This window comes from Talpa europaea, assembly GCF_964194135.1.
Source record: "Talpa europaea genome assembly, chromosome: 14".
Classification (NCBI taxonomy): domain Eukaryota; kingdom Metazoa; phylum Chordata; class Mammalia; order Eulipotyphla; family Talpidae; genus Talpa; species Talpa europaea.
Genome location: NC_140082.1, coordinates 43,884,894 through 43,903,670, shown reverse-complemented (window position 1 = coordinate 43,903,670; position 18,777 = coordinate 43,884,894). Strand labels below are relative to the sequence as shown.

The window sequence follows — 18,777 nt, the reverse complement described above, 5'->3', positions numbered from 1 at the left end:
AAATTTCCTAAAAGCAGATATACTGGATCAAGTCTGTGACATCAGTTGGAGTCAAGTGAATGAGTGGAAGGAGGAAGAAAAGGGGTGCATGAATCAGTCACTTGGGTTCTGTGACCTGAAAACGAGAGAAAGTTTGGATTATGATGTTAAGGAAGGGAGTCTGTGTGAGAAGGAAGCTGGAGAGGTACTTTAGTGTATGGTCAAGTCACAGAACCTTGGTATGCCATGTTGCCAGTGAGTTTAAACTGAATGCAGTTAATATTGGAAAACATCAAAGTAGGTTAAGTATGAGTGACATTGCCCACTTTTTTAATAAAATAGGTTATTTTTGTCTTTGACTCTTCGGGTCAAGATTCTAGATTCTTCTTCAAGATTCTTGAAGGTGGGCCTCCCCGGTGGCGCAGCGGTTGAGCGCTGGGTTGCGAAGCTGCCTGCAGCCTCTGCAGCGCCGGTTCGATCCCCGGCTGCTCCCCGGCCACCGGAGGAGGGTCCCGCATGGCGCGCAGACCTCTCCGGCCGCCTGCTGCTCCCCTCAGCAGTGTACTTCGGTCCTTCTGCCTGCTCTGCTCCCCGCTCTGGCTCTGGTGAATTCTCTCGCCCTCCCGCCTTCTGACTGTACCCAGTGCTTGTATAAATAAATAAATAAATCTTTAAAAAAAAAAAAGATTCTTGAAGGTCACCAACTTTGTTTTTGACCAGTGATCTTCTAGGAGTGTGCCTGGGAAGTATTTAAATGTTCACTAGAAAATTAATAAGGCAGTGTCGTTTCATATAGTAGTTGCAGACTCTTCACAAATCTTAATCCTGATGCCACCATTAAATAGCTTTGTTACCTTGAGCAAGTTTCTTAATCTCCCCGTGACTAGATAATTTTCTCATCTAGAAATGGAGAGTACAATAAAATCTACCTAATCAGATTATGGGGAAGATTGATTTTATATAAAGCACTTAGAATAGTGCTTGGCTCATAGTAAGCACTTTACAATATTTAGTTATTACTTCTTTGAAGAATAAGAGATTAATAAAAACTGAAGCTGCTAAGGACCTGATCCAGAGCATTTGGAGTGTTACAAAGGAATGAACTGACTGATTTAAAGCTAGAGAATAAGTTCTTTCTCCCCTCCTCCCAATATAGACACATCCAGTGAAATTATGGCTTATACATTCTAGTTAGTTTTGGAAGGTGAAGGTATAGAAGAGGAGTCTCTCTGATGTTGAAGAAAGATTGTTGATTTAAATCGACACATATTTTTTGGATTTTTGCTTGGCCGCTGTCTTATTCCTTTTTCTTGAAATCTATTGCTTGGAAGCTTCTAGATTTCTATCTTTGATGGACAGAAAGGTAAGAACAGCTTAGGGCTACCTCCAGTTTGTGTGCTGGGGGTGTGTAGCTATCTGTTCTCTTTGTCCTTTTCTCTTTTTCTTTATTCTTTCCCCTACCCCCATTGTTTGCCTGCACCCTTTTTTACCCTTCAGTGAGAGACAAGAGAAATGATAATTTCTTTCTTGTTTGGCCTTACAATAGACTAAGTTAGTGTTTCACACTTTCGGTTATAAGGGAAAACTATGGGGAGGATGTTAAACATATGCCAGAAAATATCCCCTTGTGTATTTAAATTTAAAAGATTTCTCTTAATTCTGTTCCTCTAATATGATACTGAGATTTGGAATCTACCTTGAATCAACTTTCTGTAATTTGGGACACTTTGTTCCAAAAACTGGCTAACTCCTAGAAAACAGCTTTGTCTGCTATGCAAAAGGGGAGTCTATTGGCTGCTACCGGAGTGGTCAAGTCAAGTTCACCAGAACTTGAGGTCCTATGCTAGAGCTATGCTTTTCGTTCAAGTGAGATTGCATAATTTGAGAATCTAAGGAGCCCTGTTAGTTGCAGACTGAGGGATATAGCCCTAAAGCTCTCTGCTGCAAATCTGATATTTCTTTGAACTTTAACATTTTTTTATCTTAAAAGTTCATGTTTATTTTGCATTCTACTCTACAATTCATCGAGTTTTTTTTTTGTAGTGTAAATGGAAATTTTCCTCCCCAATCGGTTTACCTAAATTGATGGTTCAGAACCTTTTATTGAGTGTCGTACATGTTTTTCATGGTGGGAGTTGGATTTTTGTCTAATAGGATACTGACTTCTTTCTTTTAGTACTTCTGAAATGAGATTTCTGAATCTTTGGAACAGTGCTCTTGATTATAAATAATTTGTACTAAAAGCTGTCCATTTCCTAGAGTTTATAATGAATGCAAATATTCTATAGAATCCCTGTCTGTACAGTCATGAAAAAAAACGGCAGTCAGTGTTCATTGTGTTTTTACTATGTGCTATCACCCCTTTTGTCTATTATATTATTATATGGTACTTTAAACACAAATTACTTATCTTGTAGAATCCATGCTAACCATACTGTTGTTTTTAATTAACAGATTTCAACACTAAACTTGCACAATGTCTTTGAAACCAAGAGTAGTAGATTTTGATGAAACATGGAACAAACTTTTAACGACAATCAAAGCTGTTGTTATGTTGGAATATGTCGAAAGAGCAACATGGAATGATCGCTTCTCGTATCCTTTTACTGGCATTTGGCTTTGATGAGTTTCTTGTTGATAGTGTGTTGATAAATTTATTAATGAACATCAATGAATATTTTAAAAAATGATAGTATGTTGTGCAATGAAGTTTTAATGTGATTACTTTCAAATATAATGTTTGCATTTTCAAGTTTATTATCCATATGTGGCAATCTACAATCTTTGATAACCTTTCATCTTAGTGTTAATTATAGGTCAGGCACTACTGCAGGATTTGGGAATACAGTTGTAAACAAACCACTGATTCCTTTTATCTACTAAGAGAAACAAGCAATAAATAGAGATTAAAAAAATCTGATGGTTGTGCTTCTCATAGCAGGTAATAATATATCAAGGAAAATAAAAAGATAAGATATGGAGAATGGTTGGAGTATGTATGCAGCTCTTTTAGAAAGGTCATCAGGAAAACTCTGAAGATGTTGATATTTGAGCAGAGATTGGAGAAAAGCAAGGCAGCATGTCATGCAGATACCTGGGGGAAGAGTGTTCTAGGGAGAGTATGAACAAGTTCAATGATTGTAAGATGGCAACTTGTTTTTCAATTGGGTTGTCTGTGTTTGTGAATTAGAAGTTCTTTATGAAAATGTAGTTTTTATATATAGTTTCCCTAGGACAGTCTGAAACCCAGTGACCTATATTCCTCCATCCCAGCCATCTGCTGCACCTCTCTAGCAGTCTTCTGGGGCTAAAGATGACTGCCCTCATTATGTTGAACATATGTTCTTTAGAAAATGTTGGATTTCATAAGACAGTGTTTCAGTTTGTTCTCAATGCCTAACTCAGTTGTTAATATTAAGCTGAATATCAATGCTGAAACAGTGACTTTCTTTTAGACTTAACAGGAAACCATTTAATTCATTACAGCTGCACTTGCCAGTAAGAAATAGACAACCTATGTTCTAGGTGCCAAAGATCCATTAAATGATGATAATGTCTTATGGAAGGTTTCATAGTGTTAAAAAACAAAATTCAACCAATTTAAGATCTAATTGGCTTTATTAAATGATTTATGAGCCTATCTAGCAGTAGAATGTCTTCTGGAAAGTAGAAAGGAGCTCTTGGAGTTATACAAAATGGAAGACTTTTATAGTTAAGGTGGGACAGATTATTAGTAAAAATAAAAGAAAATGTTATTTCAGGCAAAGCCGCCTTCCTTTGAAGAAGACAGGGGGATTTATATAGATTAGCTCATTAGTTCCCATTAGCAAGTTTCACTTGATTTGTTATAAAATTTACGAGATTCTGAAACTGCACTTATATTATTAAGTCATGGTGGAGCTTGGCATAAATGACCCCATTTGTTTCATTTTTTAACATTGGCTTGCAAGGATATTTTACATATTTTCTTGTTATTGGGTACCCCCAAATAAGCAATATATTAATGAGGCATATATAAATATTGTTATGTGATATATGAGGAAACTAATAATTGGTATTTGCTCAGAATCATACAGGTAGTAGTTGTTAGAGCATAGACTTGAATGGACAATTTCTAACATCTAATTCCTTACACTTTCCAGCATATATAAAGAATTGATATGGATTCTGCCTTTGAAGATCTTATTAGATTAATATTTCATATTTTTCTGTGGCGTATCAGGGATGATTATTTTGGATCATGAATCTTAATCACAATTGAAAAAATGTTAGTCTATTTATGTTTAATGAGATTGGACTAGGCAAGTACTTAGGTACTTTCAAGGCTATTTTAATGGAAAAAAGTGAGCAGAGAGAGAGAAGGGCTGGGTTATAGAAGATAATACGAAAAGGCAATGTGAGCATGAGGTAAAGAAAAGAATAATTGTATTCTTTAGTAATGTATAGAATATATAGTTAATTGGTTGATTTGTAAATGGCTTCTAAATAGCTGACTTTCTTTGTAAGTGTCCCTTCAGTTGTTATTTCTAAGATGTTCATTGTTTGATCTATTCCAGATACTTCAGTTATTCTTGACCTGCTGATGAATTTTCTCCTACTTCCTTTAAAATAAAAATTATCTGCAAAACAGTAAAATTAAAAAAAGATACTCTTACTTTAAATTTTAGTTTGGAAAATGAAAGGCTAGATTGTTAATTGTTCTAAGGTAAAATGACCTCCTTTTCCCTATTATTTTGATCAAGAATATAATGTTGACTTCTGATCATTAGATAGCTTATGTGGACATTTTAGAGGCCATAGAACTTAAATATTTTGAAAATAAAAAATGTCTACCCAGATTTGTATACCACCATGTTTGTTAGTACTTGATTTTTTGTAAAGCTTTTGGATGTGTATATGTGAAATATAATAGATAAGTGGGTAACTCTTATCTATTATAGTTTTGGACAAATTATAAAATAAACACCTGCATAATAACTACATAGAATTCTGTCAGCATCCTGCCTCCTCCACATTCTCCTCTCAGATCACAAGTCTGCTCTTTTCCTCAGGGTAACTGCTGTTCTGACTTTTGCACCTATTGTTTCCTTGTTTTATAAATTGTAAAACTATATATACAGCCTTCAACTATATATACAGCCTTCAACAATATTGACTAATTCTGTCTTTGGAACTTTATATAAATGAAAGCACACAGTGTAACTCTGTTAACATGTGACCAAGGGTACCTGCCCCCCCTTGACTCCCAAACTTGCATGCTTCCAAAGGGGTCCAGCCACCCGTGCACACAAAGACAAAGCATACTTGATCCGAAAGTATGTGTGCAAATTAGTGTGCATAGAGAAGAGAGAAAGGATAATATTTCCCAATAAAATGCCCAAAGTTACCCATCTCCTTGAAGGTAAATGTCCAGCCAAATGGGATTCATCTGTAGCAGGACTGCTGAGGCCCAAAAGCTTGCTACAAGTCTAAGGCACTTTCTGGTGGGGAACCATAGGGAAGGAGTCAAAAGTGCCAGGCAAGTCTAGGATGAAAGGATCAAATCAAAGTACAACTCAAGATAATAACTGCCATTGTCAGCCCCCCCCAGGGGTCCCTCACCCATGTCTCTTCCAAGTGTCTCTACATGTCTCTTTTCCATGTCTCCTCTAAGAACCCCAAGTCCCTGGTGCAAGTCCAAAGCTGAGAAGTAAGTCAGTCCTCCACTTTTTAATGCCAAACAAACTCACATGTTTTAAAGTAATATCTCTAATGGTTATGAAAACCTTAACATTTTAACTAGAGATATCTATGCTTTATGTGTGGCCTATCCTGAACCCCTCGGAGAAAGACTTTATACAGAAACTAAGATTTTTTTGGAAAATCACGTACGGCATTTGCACAAGGTAAATGGTACATACCTGATATACATATTTGTAGCTGCCTAGTTATTTGACTAGCTCACTGTTTTCCAATGTAGAATTTATATTAAGTTAAGGTTATTCTGTTTCTAAAAATTATTTTGTGTAACAATCCAAATTTTTTTATAGGATAAATGCTTATGAAATGGAATTATTGAGCCATGAGTCATGAACACTTTTTATTGTTTTTAACACATAATAACAAATTGTACTTTTTGTATTCTGTCCAATCAGCAGCAGTATCTCCTAAAAATACTCAGCATATTAATAACTGTTATTTTTAATTTATTTACTGATGGGCAAAAAAGTACTATTGGTAGGTTACCTCCATCATCTAAGCATTAAGTGTTAAAATTTCAAGTTTAAAAGAATAACATTTAATAAAAAAATTAAATGAAAACTGAGAAATTACTATACTTTCTTCTCCAGTGCACATGGAATATTCTCAAGAATAAATCACATACTAGGATATAAAACATGTCTCAGAAAACATATGAAAATAGGAATTATATCAAGCCTCTTCATAGATCACAATGCTATAAAGCTAGAAATTAATCGCAAAAAAGAATCCTGGAACAAGCCAAAGCATGTAATATGGAGACTAAACAAAATGCTTTTGAACAACTCCTGGGGCACTGAAGAAATTCAAGAAGAGATTTAAAAAAGTATCTAGAAAACGGAAAATGAAAATGGAGAGACAAAAACAAAAACACACACAAACACAAAAACCAACAACGCAAAAGAAAGAAAATGGAGAGACAAGCTAACAGACCCTATAGAATGGTCTAAAAGCAGTACTGTGAGAGAAATTTGTAGCAATATAGACCCGCATGAAGAACAAGAAATATCTCAAATTAACAATCTAACTGCAGCTGAGGAAACGAGAGAAAGAAAACAAAAGCATCAAAAACCAGTAGAAGGAAGGAAATAATAAATATTTAAGCAAGAATAAATAAAATAGAAAACAAAAAGAAAGTCCAAAAAGATCTGTGAAACCAAGAGTTGGTTCTTTGAAAAAATAAAATCAACAAGCTATTAGGTAGGCTTACAAGGAAAAGAGAAAGCCCAAATCAATATTATCGGAAATGGAAGAGGCAAAATTCTAACATATTAACATACTAAGAAAGATCGTAACAACCTTCCCAAAAAATCTCTGTGCAAACGAACTGGAAAACTTAGAATAAATGGACCATTTTTTAGACTCATACAACCTTCCAAGATTGACTCAGGATGAAATAGACAGCTTAAATAGTCCAGTCACATGTACTGAAGTTGAAAATAATGAAAAGTCGCCCTAAGAACAGAAGTCCAGGACCAGATGGCTTTTCCAGTGAATTCTACCAAACCTTCAAAGACGATGTATAATACGTATCCTATTCAAACTCTTCAAAAAAAAATTGAAAAGGGAGGAAAACTACGAGTGCATTGAACATAAATGTACAAATACCTCAACAGAATCCCAAGAAACCGAAAACAACATCCGGAGAGTCTTTCACCATGGTCAAGTAGGCTTCATCTCAGGGATGCAAGACTAGTTCAGCATATGCAAATCAATCATTTTCATTCACCAGATCAACAAAAAAGGAAGACAAGAACCACTTGCCCATCTCAGTAGATGGCAAAAAAGCATTTGAAAAGAGCCAACACCTGTTTATGATAAAGACCACAAAAATGGGAATAAATGGAATTTATCTCAAAATTATAAGAACAGTATATACAGAGCAACAGCCAACATTACACTGGATGTGAAAGTTGAAAGCATTCCCACTAAGATCAGGAATAAGACAGAGAAGTCCACTATCACCACTGTTATTGAACATACTTTGGAAATCCTCACTGCAGCAGTTAGTCAAGAAAAATATAAAATGAATGCACATTAGGAAAGTAGAAGTGAAACTGCCACTATTTGCAGATGACATGTTAATATACTTAGAGAAATCGAGACTATAAAACTTGTAGCAATGATAAATGAATATCATAAAGTTGCAGGACACAAAATCAATACACAGAAATCAGTGACATTTCTACATGCAAACAATGTATCAAAAGAAACGGAAATGAAGAAGAATACAGAGTCACACCAAGAAGATTGTGACTCCATAAAGAGTGCAGAGTCACACCAAGAAGAGTGTGACCAAATGGTGTGACTCTTTTTAGAGTCACACCAAGAAGAATGAAATATTTGGGAGTAAACTAATAAAGGAGTTGAACAACCTGTATGTTGTAAACTATGAAACTTTGTTAAAGGAGATAAGACACAAAGATATGGAACCTGAGCTCATGGGTTGGAAGAATTGACATCATTAAAATGGCCATATTATCAAAAGCAGTTTACAGAATCAATGCAATACAAATCAAAGTGCCACAGAGTTCTTTTTTTTTTCAAGGAAATAAATGTTAATTGAGTTTATGTGGAACCACAAAAAGCCCCAAATAGCTAAAACAGTTCTGAGAGAAAAGAAGAAAAGTAGAGGTATCACACTTCCTGACTTCAAATTGTATTACCCAACAAGAGTAATCAAAACAGTATGCACTGGAATGGAACAGAAACTCAGACCAATATAGTAGTAAGCTTAGAGATAAACTCATTCGAATATGGACAGTTATTCTTTGACAAAGGAGCTATGGCCATACAATGGAGAAAAGGTAGGCTCTTTAATAAATGGTGTTAGAAAACATGGATGGCCACTTGTAAAATATGAAACCATACCCACAGTTAACTCCATACACAAAAATTCTAAATAGATTGAAGACATGGATATAAGAACCAAAACCATAAAGTACTTAAAGTAAAACATAGAGGACACACTACAGAGGACACTACATAGGGGACTTCATCTTAACAGCAAGGGAAACAAAAGTATCAAACTTAAAGGTTCTGCATCACAAAAGAAATCTAAGGTCTAAAAATCAACCTGCAGAATGGGAAAAAATATTTGTACAGCACACACCTGATCAGGAGTTAAGCTCCAAATTTACAAAGTAATTCCACAATCCAACAAGAAAGAAAGAACCTTAATCATAAAATGGGCAAAGGATCTAAGTAGACATTTTTCTAAAGAAGATATTCAAATGGCCCACAGACTTGGGACAGGGAAATGTGTATTAAAACCACATCGAGGTAACATTTCACCCCGTAAGAGTGGCCCATATGAAAAAGAATGGAATGTATAAATGTTGACTAGGTTGTGGTAAAAAAGGAAGTCCTATCCGCTGCTGGTGTGTAATGTAAGATGGTGCAGTCCTGTGGAAATGGTATGGAGATTGCTTAAGGGAACAAAAATGGAAATTCTGTTGGTCCAGTAATATTTCTGTTTGGTATTTCTCCAAATAATATGAAAACGCTAATATGAAAAGATCTGTCTACACCAATGTACATAAATATCATCACTGTCCACAATTGCCAAATTATGGAAGCACCCCAAGTGCTCTTCCACAGACCAATGGATAGAGAAATTGTGGAATATATACTCAGTGGATTACTATACTGCTATGAAAAAGGATGAAATGCTGACTCGACTAGATTTTCTTTAAAAATTAGACCTCAGGGCCTCCCCTGTGGCGCAACAGATTGAGCGCAGCACTGTGAAGCTGTTCGCAGCCTCTGCAGCACAGGTTTGATTCCCTGCCTGCCAGGGAGATACCCACATGGCATGGCAGACCTCAGCAGTGTCTTCAGTCCGTCTGCCTGTCCTGCTCCCCACTCTGTCTCTGGTGAATCCTCTCACCCTCCCGTGCCTCTGGCCTGTGCCCTACCTATTGTATAAATAAAATAGATCTTTTTTAAAAAAAAAAAAACCTTGCTTAAAAAAAATAAAAATTAGACCTCAGATTTTAATTTGATTTTTATTTTTCAAACTATAATAGGCTTCTGTTAAGTAAATATGAAACAACTTATTTGGGGAATGTGGGAAAATGTTCATCTTCATAATATTATTTGCAAAGAATAATTTGGAGAGATGATCTATAACTAGCAGTCTAATTGAAAGTGATGGATTTGAAGAAACACATAGATGGCAATAGACTTGTGTTCTACGTTAAACTGATATTAATGTTGTATTCTCATCCAAAGACAATATCACAGCTGTTACTTTTGTCCTTTTGGACAATAACAATTTACTTTGCAGTATGGATGTTTCACTTTCATATCTAAAATTCATGTTTTACCACCAATCTCATTGTTTCTAAAAGTAGTTAAATTAGAATGTAATTTGTAAATTCAATTAAAAATGCTTGAGTTATGTAAATTATTTTAGAACATTGGTTTTTGAAAAATTTCAGTTTACAAATAAAAATTATTAATGCCTTCCAGTAAAAGTATTTTTTTTTCTTTATGTAGAAAGTTCTGGAGTCTGAAGAACAAGTACTTGTTATGTATCATAGGTATTGGGAGGAATATAGCAAAGGTGCAGACTATATGGACTGCTTGTACAGGTAAGTATGTTTTAAAACTGTTGACAATCTAAACAGAATTGGCTGCCTTTATGATTTTAGGAGTTGGCTTTTTTTTTAAATTACCTTTCATCCACTGAAATGTCCTAAACTGTAAAGCATTTCCTGTTTATGGACTTTCCTTTGCTATGGGGAAAGGTCTGTAGTCTGTGTTAAATCCCAATTGTGGAAAGCTGTCTGTGAGAAATAAAATGTGTTTTATGGCTTTGCTCTTGCTTCAGATTGTCTGGGACTATATAACATGTGTTTCATATAGGTCCATGGTATGTTACATTTTTCTGCCTCTCTTCATGACATTCTGCCTGTCTGAATTGCTTTTCTCTCTTTCTCTGAATGACGAATTCTGGTATTTTTTTCACATTCCTCTCTCTAAACCACCCCCCTCCTACCCACTCCTCCACACCACCACCCACATGTCTGCTCAGACTCTTACTTAGATTGTGTAATTGCTAGTCCTGTGTGTACCCATAGCTCTCTGTGCTGATTCTCTAACCTATTTACATAGACAATGAGAATAAATACCTAGATGGGAAAGGCAGAGATTTGTTTATTGAACAGCAGTGGTTAAATCAGGAATAGTGGCATCAGCCCTGCACCTTTCATCCTTGGACTTCTGGTGTCTCTTCTGGAAATGGTTGCAGCCTATGATAGATATAATGGTAATTTTGCCTAGTGTGGCCCGGGCCACAGATGGGGCCCTTCCTCATTTTCTTATTGGGAAGAAACTGAGGAGTGGAGTTGGGTCTCAAAGCATTATTTATACAATCATGTCATACACTGTAGGAGTATAACCTTGGCTTTGTGGTTTAGCAGAGAACTGGCCTTTACTACCACAGGGGCCAGAGCTCCAACTCCAAAGTTTCCTCCTTTCATGGGTACAAAATTTGAAGAGTGATTGTTATAATTGACAAAATTATTGTAGCTGTCACCACCTCCAAAATTTGGCTTCTCTCATTATCAAATGCATTATAGCCATCCCCACTGCCACCAAGCCACCTCAACCAACTAGTTTCCTCCACAACCAAAGTTGTCATTCACACCAAAACCACCTCCACGACCAGCACCAAAGTTTCCATAACCACTTCGACCTCTTTGGCTGGATGAAGCACCTGCCATCTCTTGGCTCAGATAGGGCTTTCCTTCCTTCACTGTTGTGGCCATTCACAGTTTTGGTGTTTCTGAATGACAATCTTGTCTAGAGAATCATGGTCCTCAAAGGTTACAAAAACAAAGTCTCTCCTTGCTACTGTCTGGATCGGTCATAATTTCAATCACTTCGATTTTCCCATACTGCCAAGTTGATGTTCTTCAGTGTCTTCTTTAATGCCACCAACAAAAATCTTTTTCACACTTAAGTAGGCAACAGGTCTTTGAGAATCTTCTCTTGATTCAGCCCTCTGTGGTTCTAGAACTCTTCCATTCATCTTATTGTGGCCTTGAATCTGTGGCTCTACCCATCTCTACTTGCCACAAATGATAAGCTCAATGCCTCTGGTTGGCTTGGTGTTTGGATCTCTCATTACCACATAGTCTGTGAGCATTCCCTTTTGCTCAAAATGGCTTCTCAGACTGGCATTGGTTGTTTCAAAACTTAAACCTCTGATAAAGAGCCTCTGAGCTGTTCCAGCTCCTTGGGAGAGTCTAAGACATGATGTCATGGGATAGAAGGGGAGACTTTTATAGTGCTTACTTGGCAGCATTCATGGGCCACAATACATCTTCTTTCTAAGTAATCTCAGTTGCTCCTGGTTTTAGCTACAGGGTGTTTATCAGTGAGCACCAAAATGTGTATTTATTCTAGCTGGCCTAGTGTCAGAGGAGTATTTTTACTTAGCTTAGCTTCCTATACCTCCAGGATGTTCCATGGATACATTGCACTAGTGCAGATATTCAAAACAAAGGTTATCTTTTGTACACACACTGTCCCCACTATTCCTAATTTTAGTTAATAACAGTAGTGTACACCAGAACATAAATGCCACAAGTCTCAGTTATCCTTCACTTAGGATTATCCTCTCTACTTGACCTCTGTTGGTTAAATCTTCCAATTATCTTTTCAAGTCATCATTTCCTTTGCTCAAGGAAAGTTAAAGCATTATTAAAGTTTTTTATCATTTCTCAGATGAACCATTAGAGATAAAATCCTTGTAACTTGTCTCTTAGCTTTTGATTTCTAATTATTCCTATCTAGTAAACCTCTCCTGTTATCTTTTCTAAAGTGCAAATTTGATGATTATTAAGAATCATTTAGTAGAGGCCTCCCTGGTGGCGCCGTGGTTAAAGACACAGTGCTATCCAGCTATTGCCAGCCACTGCAGCATAAATTCGATCCCCGGGCAGGGAGCTAACCCACATGGCACAGCAGACCTCTCCTGTCTCGCCCTCTGCTCCCCTCAGCAGTGTATTTCAGTCAATCTGCCTGTTCTGCTCCCCACTCTGTCTCTGGTGAATCCTCTCACACCCTCACCTCTGGCCTACACTCCAGTTCTTGCATGCATAAATAAATAAATCTTAAAAAAAAAGAATCATTTAGTAACTTTCCACTACCTATAGAAAAGATTTAGGGTAGATGTCTCATTAAGAGTATTTTGTTTGACTTCTATGGTGTTAGAATCATGAGAAACTGATCATTATTTAATTATATTTGGTAGAATATTGGTTAGATGCTTTTTTATAAAGCATATAGTTGACAAGGATTAGATGATAACTGCTTCACAACCTACGTGTTGAGTAGTCAGGTTATCCAGGCTAGCTCTATGTCCAGTCATGGTCTGTGTAATGAAATGTAAAGAAAAAAAGTCAATTTTTTTTTGCGTTTTTTCATTATACTTAGGAAGTAATTTCTATCCTCTTCTGACTTTTAAGATGGGTATGCCTTAGCATAGTTTACTGAATGGGGATTCTGCTTTTAAGGAAAAATAATGACATTCCTGCCTACCTTTCCCAATTCTCCATATCTGTTTTGACTCTGCTAACTCTTGGAGTGGAGTGCTTAAGATGTTTAACAACTATTGAAATCCAGTATGTGATAGCATTGGTGTTTTTCATAATGGAATCTTTCTAAGATAGATTGCAATGCCTGATTTTTTTGAGATTACAAATTTATCTTAGACTGTTAGTTGTTGTTGAGTATTGTTACTGTATTATTGCCAGTTCTGCAGAAAAGCCTTATTAATATATTTAATGTAAGTTAGTTTAAGGAAAGAGAACAGTTACTTATCTAATCAGATATAAAATATATCACTAACAGTGATCCTAACACTGATAGTGTCCTAGCACAGCAGTATCTGTACAGATACTTGGAATGAATTAGTGAATCCAGATCGCTGCAGATCTAGCAGCTACTTCTTCAGAGTTAACAAAACACTATGCTTAGAAATTTACATATTTACAAATTTACTGTGTTGTTACAAGGATGCTACTGTACGATTCTTAAGAATCCTGAAAGCAGGATTTTTTAAGTATTGGCGATTCCAAAACAGAAAATAGAGACCAATCTTAAGAGCTTTGCCCATGATTCAAGGAGACAGTAAGCAAATGGCATTGGAAGTAAAAAGAAAAGTAGTGGGAGGAGACCATAATTAATTTAGGAGGACTGAAGATGCACTGTTGAAAGGAAGTAAAAATGGATGGATGAGATAATGATTCAGATGGCATGGCAGTGGTACCACTAAACACAAATGAAACTGGTTCAGAGCAAAGGATTTATACAGGAAGGCATATGTGAATGATAAAAACAGGACTGTGAAGTTTCCTCTATTCAGGGAACCCATATCATTATTAAAATATTGCATTTGCTTGGTGTGTATGTCTTACTAGGTGTATAAGCTTTGTGTATGCAGAAAAGACATTTTCATTTTTCTGCCCAAGTGCCTGGCATAGTACTTGGAATGTACTTGGTACTATGTCAGTACTTGTTGAAGGAGACTGAGAGAACTCAGGAATTTCTGTGCTAGCTCTGCTAGCAAATTTGTACTAGCAAATTCACCTTTGGCAAGTTCTTTAAGCTCAATCTGTAATTTTCTGATATATATAAAATGAGGACAATAATATTACCACATATTTCAGGCCCTATCCCAGATAGTCTTTTTTCAATGAAGAGGCCATTTACCTTTTCAGCTTTACTTCTGCCTCACGATTTTATTTCCTTTTTCTCAGCTGGAAGGCATGGAATTGTGTGAGAATTATAGTGCACATGGAAGGAAAGGTTAAATGGCATTTTTAAGGGAATAAACTAAGACTTTATAATGTATGTCAGAGGATACTACAATGTCAAATGGAGCACCAAGGTTATAAAACTTGGGTCTAGAGGATTGAAGTTAGTGAATGTAAGAGTGGAACTTGTGTAGGAAATGGTTATGGTTATGCTGCTTGAGGGTGATTCCAAGAATTATATTTTTATCATCTTCTAGAATTGCTGATACTTAATGGGGTTGAATTTTTTTTTGTCTCTGCTTTCAATTTTGATGCAGTGAAAATTTAGAAAGTGTGTGTTTTAATATAGAGGTTTTGTGGTTGTTGCCCAAATATTTATTTTGTCAATAGTTATTTACAAATTGGCAGAACCTTTCCTACAAAGAGTTTTAGGTGATGAATGTTAAAACACATTCTAAGGAAATCTAGGATGGAGAAAAGTGAGTATTTGAATATTACAGGTCCTTTCTACAGGTCTTATTTAATTTTAGAACTCTATATTCATTGTAGTAATTCTTAGAGTCTGTCACAGATGTTGGTCTTAAAATATTTTTTTAAGAAAACATTTTTTCTGAAAACCTGTTTTCCTCTGGTACACAAAATGATCTTAAATCTGTTAGTTTTGCTAAAACTTTTCTTACTGTTTATAATAATCTATTGCATTTTCTTACCCACTGCAACATATTCTTTGTTTAAAAATGAAAAATTGCATCTTTTCCTGGCAATAAAATATAGAGAACTGGCTTAACTGTTATCTTTTAGCAATTTTTAGATTGACTTACCAAGAAGAACCTGGGAATGAACAAATTAGATTGTAAAAGTCTCACTCTTGGATAAGAGCTATTAAAATATAAACATTGGATATTTTTAGAACAAAACTCTTGAGTGATAGGTTTTTTGTTGTTGCTGTTCTTCCCTACTCTAAAGGTGTTATTATTTGGCACTTAGAGCATGACAGTGAAATTTGGGCTTATAATTTTTATCTTTTAAAAAAAATTACATTTTTAATTATTACATAATTTCTTTTGGATACATTACTAAACTATTCTAGCTGATTTATAACCCTGAAGTTATTGCTCTGAAGTTGCGAATTATTTGTTTTCCTATTATTCTTGACATTGTGTATACAGTGATGTTGTATTTGTTTTTCAGGTATCTCAATACCCAGTTTATTAAAAAAAATAAATTGACAGAAGCTGACCTTCAATATGGCTATGGTGGTGTAGATATGAATGAACCACTCATGGAAATAGGAGAGGTAGGGAATTCTTCAAATGACTGACAAATATAAAAATATTTTTATATGTTGAGTTAATTTGATTCACTGTCCTTTTTTAAGGACAGAATTAACTATCTTAAAACTTTTGAGTTTTAGAACATCCAAAATGTTAAATAAATATAATACCAAATGATTTCCTAAGAATCTTCTGATAGCTAAGAACAGAATATGTGGTGACTATTGTTTTAATAATTAGTGATGTGTGAATTGAGTGACAGATTAATAGTTCTGCTATGTGAAAAGTTCATAAAAATATTTAGAAAATATAGAGACTCTTGTAAGTAAAAAGTACAAAGGGCATGGACTTAAGAAAGACCCTAAAAGAGAGAAGATACAAGTTTATGGACATAGCAAATTTATTTTCACTATGAAAAGTGATTAAATTCAAAATAAAGCAATGAAATGTGCAGATCAAGTACTTAGATTCTTAAGGTACAGTGCAAATGTAAATGTGGCAAATTATGTAATGCATATACTGTAATCTGTATTGTAGAATAGCAAGTATGGGTACAGAAGTTCAAATGTTTAAAACTATTACTTGCAATTATTGTTAAAAAGGGTTATGAATGGGGCCTCCCTAGTGGCGCAGGGGATTAAGTCTCAGCACTATGACCCGGTTCACAGCCACTGCAGCCACAGTTTGATCCCCTGCCAGGGAGCAAACTCACATGGCACAGCAGACTTCTCCTGTCTTGCCTGCTGCTCTCCTCAGCATTGTATTTCAGTCAGTCCGCCTCTTCTGCTCCCCACTCACTCTGGTGAATCCTTCTACCTCCCTCCCTGCACCTCCGGCATATACCCCAGCTCTTGTGTGCATATATAAATAAATTTTAAAAACAAAAAGGGTTACAAATGGTGAAGCAGTCTAAATTTCTAATATCCATATAAATTATACATAGGAGAATATATCCGGTATGAATTTCTTATAAGGTAGGCAAGTAGATAAATTAGTAGAAGAAAATAGTTTGTAGAAACTTTAACAAAGGGGAAACTGATTTCTGAAAAAATATGGACACATTATATATTTTATAAGAATAAAACTATAGGGGAAAAAAGATTTGTAACATGTCTTGATTTTTTTTAGTTAATGTATCTAGGAGTTCTTTTCACGCAAGTTTACATTTAGCAAGAGCTTAAAATTCTATACTAGTGATAGGAATTTATTGTTTATTATTAAACTTTCCCCTAGTTTGCAGTTTTTTGTTGTTAACAAACATATTGTAATGGACATTATCACTTATCTGTCATATGTTTGTTGGACTCCATGTGCCAGGCACTGATCAAAATACAAAAATTTGTACTCATGAAGTTATATTTATATATATATTTCTTTGGACCTGAGCAGAAATTTTCATAGAGTGGGTATCTCTCTATGAAAGGTATTTTTAGGGTCACAGCATATCCTGAATTTTGATGGCCCTAACAACTGTCTTTCAAAGGCTTTTAAGTTTGCTCTCCCAGCTATAATATTCTATTTTCTTATGCATTCCATTTTTTATGTACCTTTTTTACCCCATTTGTGCTATTAAAAACAAAAAAAGTTGAAGGGCTATTCCGTGTGGGAAGACAGATGCTTTCATTTATTTGAAATGGAATTACCAATAGATCAGAATAAAGTTACCCCAGGGAAATGGAAAAGAAAGGCTAAAACAGACTTGTGCTGGTATGGATGTGTTAAGTTGGAAACAGGGCAATCAGTTTTGATACTAAAGTAATCTGCATTCTGTTTGGGGAAAATGTATAAGAGTTTAAAGGCTTAAATGTGAAAGGAAAAACTTGAAAAGTTTTGGAAAGCAGTAAATAGAGAAGCATAGATATCCCTGCAACTTTAAGGAAAGAGTTCGTAAAAAGCATTCAAAAAATACTAATGATAAATGTTTGGTAAATTTGAGTACATTAATATATATTAAGATATAAAGAAACTCAAACATCACAAACTGTGATATGTTAAACTGTTAAGGGATTAATCACTGTATGTTTCCTATTTCCTGTTTCCTGTTTCCCATTTCATAATATGAAGTCCTATGTTTCATTAAGAACAACACAAACAGTAGAATAATGGACAAAAGAGATAAATGGACATTTTACTGAATATAACCTGAAATGTGCAATAAACATAAAAAGATACCCAGCCTCAGTAATGAAAATAACATGTAAAACCATTTTATATACAACAGGAGATTGTTGTGGAGATACCATTTTATATGCAACAGATTGGCAAAATTTCATTAAAGCCCTGCAGTACTAGTTGTCAGAGATATTAACTCATGGTAACTCATTTATTGCTTGTGCAAATGTAAATTGGGAAACCACTTGGCTTCATTTATTTGGCTTCATTTAATAAAACTTACCTTGCAGCTTAGCATCTTGCTTTCTTGCACCATAAGATATATATGAGAATAGTGGTGGTATACTTAGTTGCACAAAATTGAAATCACAAACACATATCATTAGCAGTAGAAAGGAAATATAAATGATGACATACTCATAAAATTGCACTACAACTATATCTTTCAATTTGGATGAATTTCAATAACAAAGTAAAATTTTTTAAAATCATTCATAAAGGAGTGTACAGTGTGATTTTGTTTTCAAGGTCAGAAATGGTCAACTTCAAAACTATATGGGATATTTTCACAATTGGTAGAACTATAAACAAGGGAATGATTTTATACAATATGTAGTATAGTTATAAACTGAGGGAGGGGAGGTAAAGGAGTAGGACATTTCGGCCAATGGTAATGGTAAATTTGTATTTCTTAAACTGGGTAGTAAATACAGAGGTTATTTTATTTCATTACTCGTTAACTTGATTTACCCTTTTATGTTTATATCAGAGGTTTTATAGTTTAAAAATCCAGCCAATTGCCCATCACCTTTTATTAAGCATAGCTACTTTGTTTCTGATATAGTATTGATATCTATAGCCTCCCCCCCACTTTGGTATAGGGCATTTAACAATCAATAAATTAA

At 35.1% G+C, this 18,777-nt stretch overlaps 1 protein-coding gene and 1 pseudogene across 3 annotated transcripts in view; one reads left to right on the top strand and one right to left on the bottom strand.

The window, feature by feature from the left end:
* Nucleotides 1-2,437: 2,437 nt before the first annotated feature.
* Nucleotides 2,438-18,777, top strand: part of CUL2 (cullin 2) — a gene marked incomplete at both ends in the record, with an annotated part of 63,932 nt that continues 47,592 nt past the window's right edge. The window contains 4 exons of one of the 2 annotated variants that reach the window (XM_084254391.1): nucleotides 2,438-2,574; nucleotides 5,762-5,864; nucleotides 10,219-10,313; nucleotides 15,678-15,783. In XM_084254391.1, the coding sequence (XP_084110517.1) occupies nucleotides 2,456-2,574; nucleotides 5,762-5,864; nucleotides 10,219-10,313; nucleotides 15,678-15,783 (423 nt within the window). The remainder of the gene's footprint in view (nucleotides 2,575-5,761; nucleotides 5,865-10,218; nucleotides 10,314-15,677; nucleotides 15,784-18,777) is intronic. The other variant, XM_084254390.1, reaches the window with a different exon arrangement.
* Nucleotides 11,089-12,196, bottom strand: LOC311183596 (heterogeneous nuclear ribonucleoprotein A1-like 2; annotated as a pseudogene). The gene is made up of 2 exons: nucleotides 12,181-12,196; nucleotides 11,089-11,972 (listed from the first exon to the last, which is right to left on the bottom strand). The product of its transcript is annotated as a heterogeneous nuclear ribonucleoprotein A1-like 2 (transcript).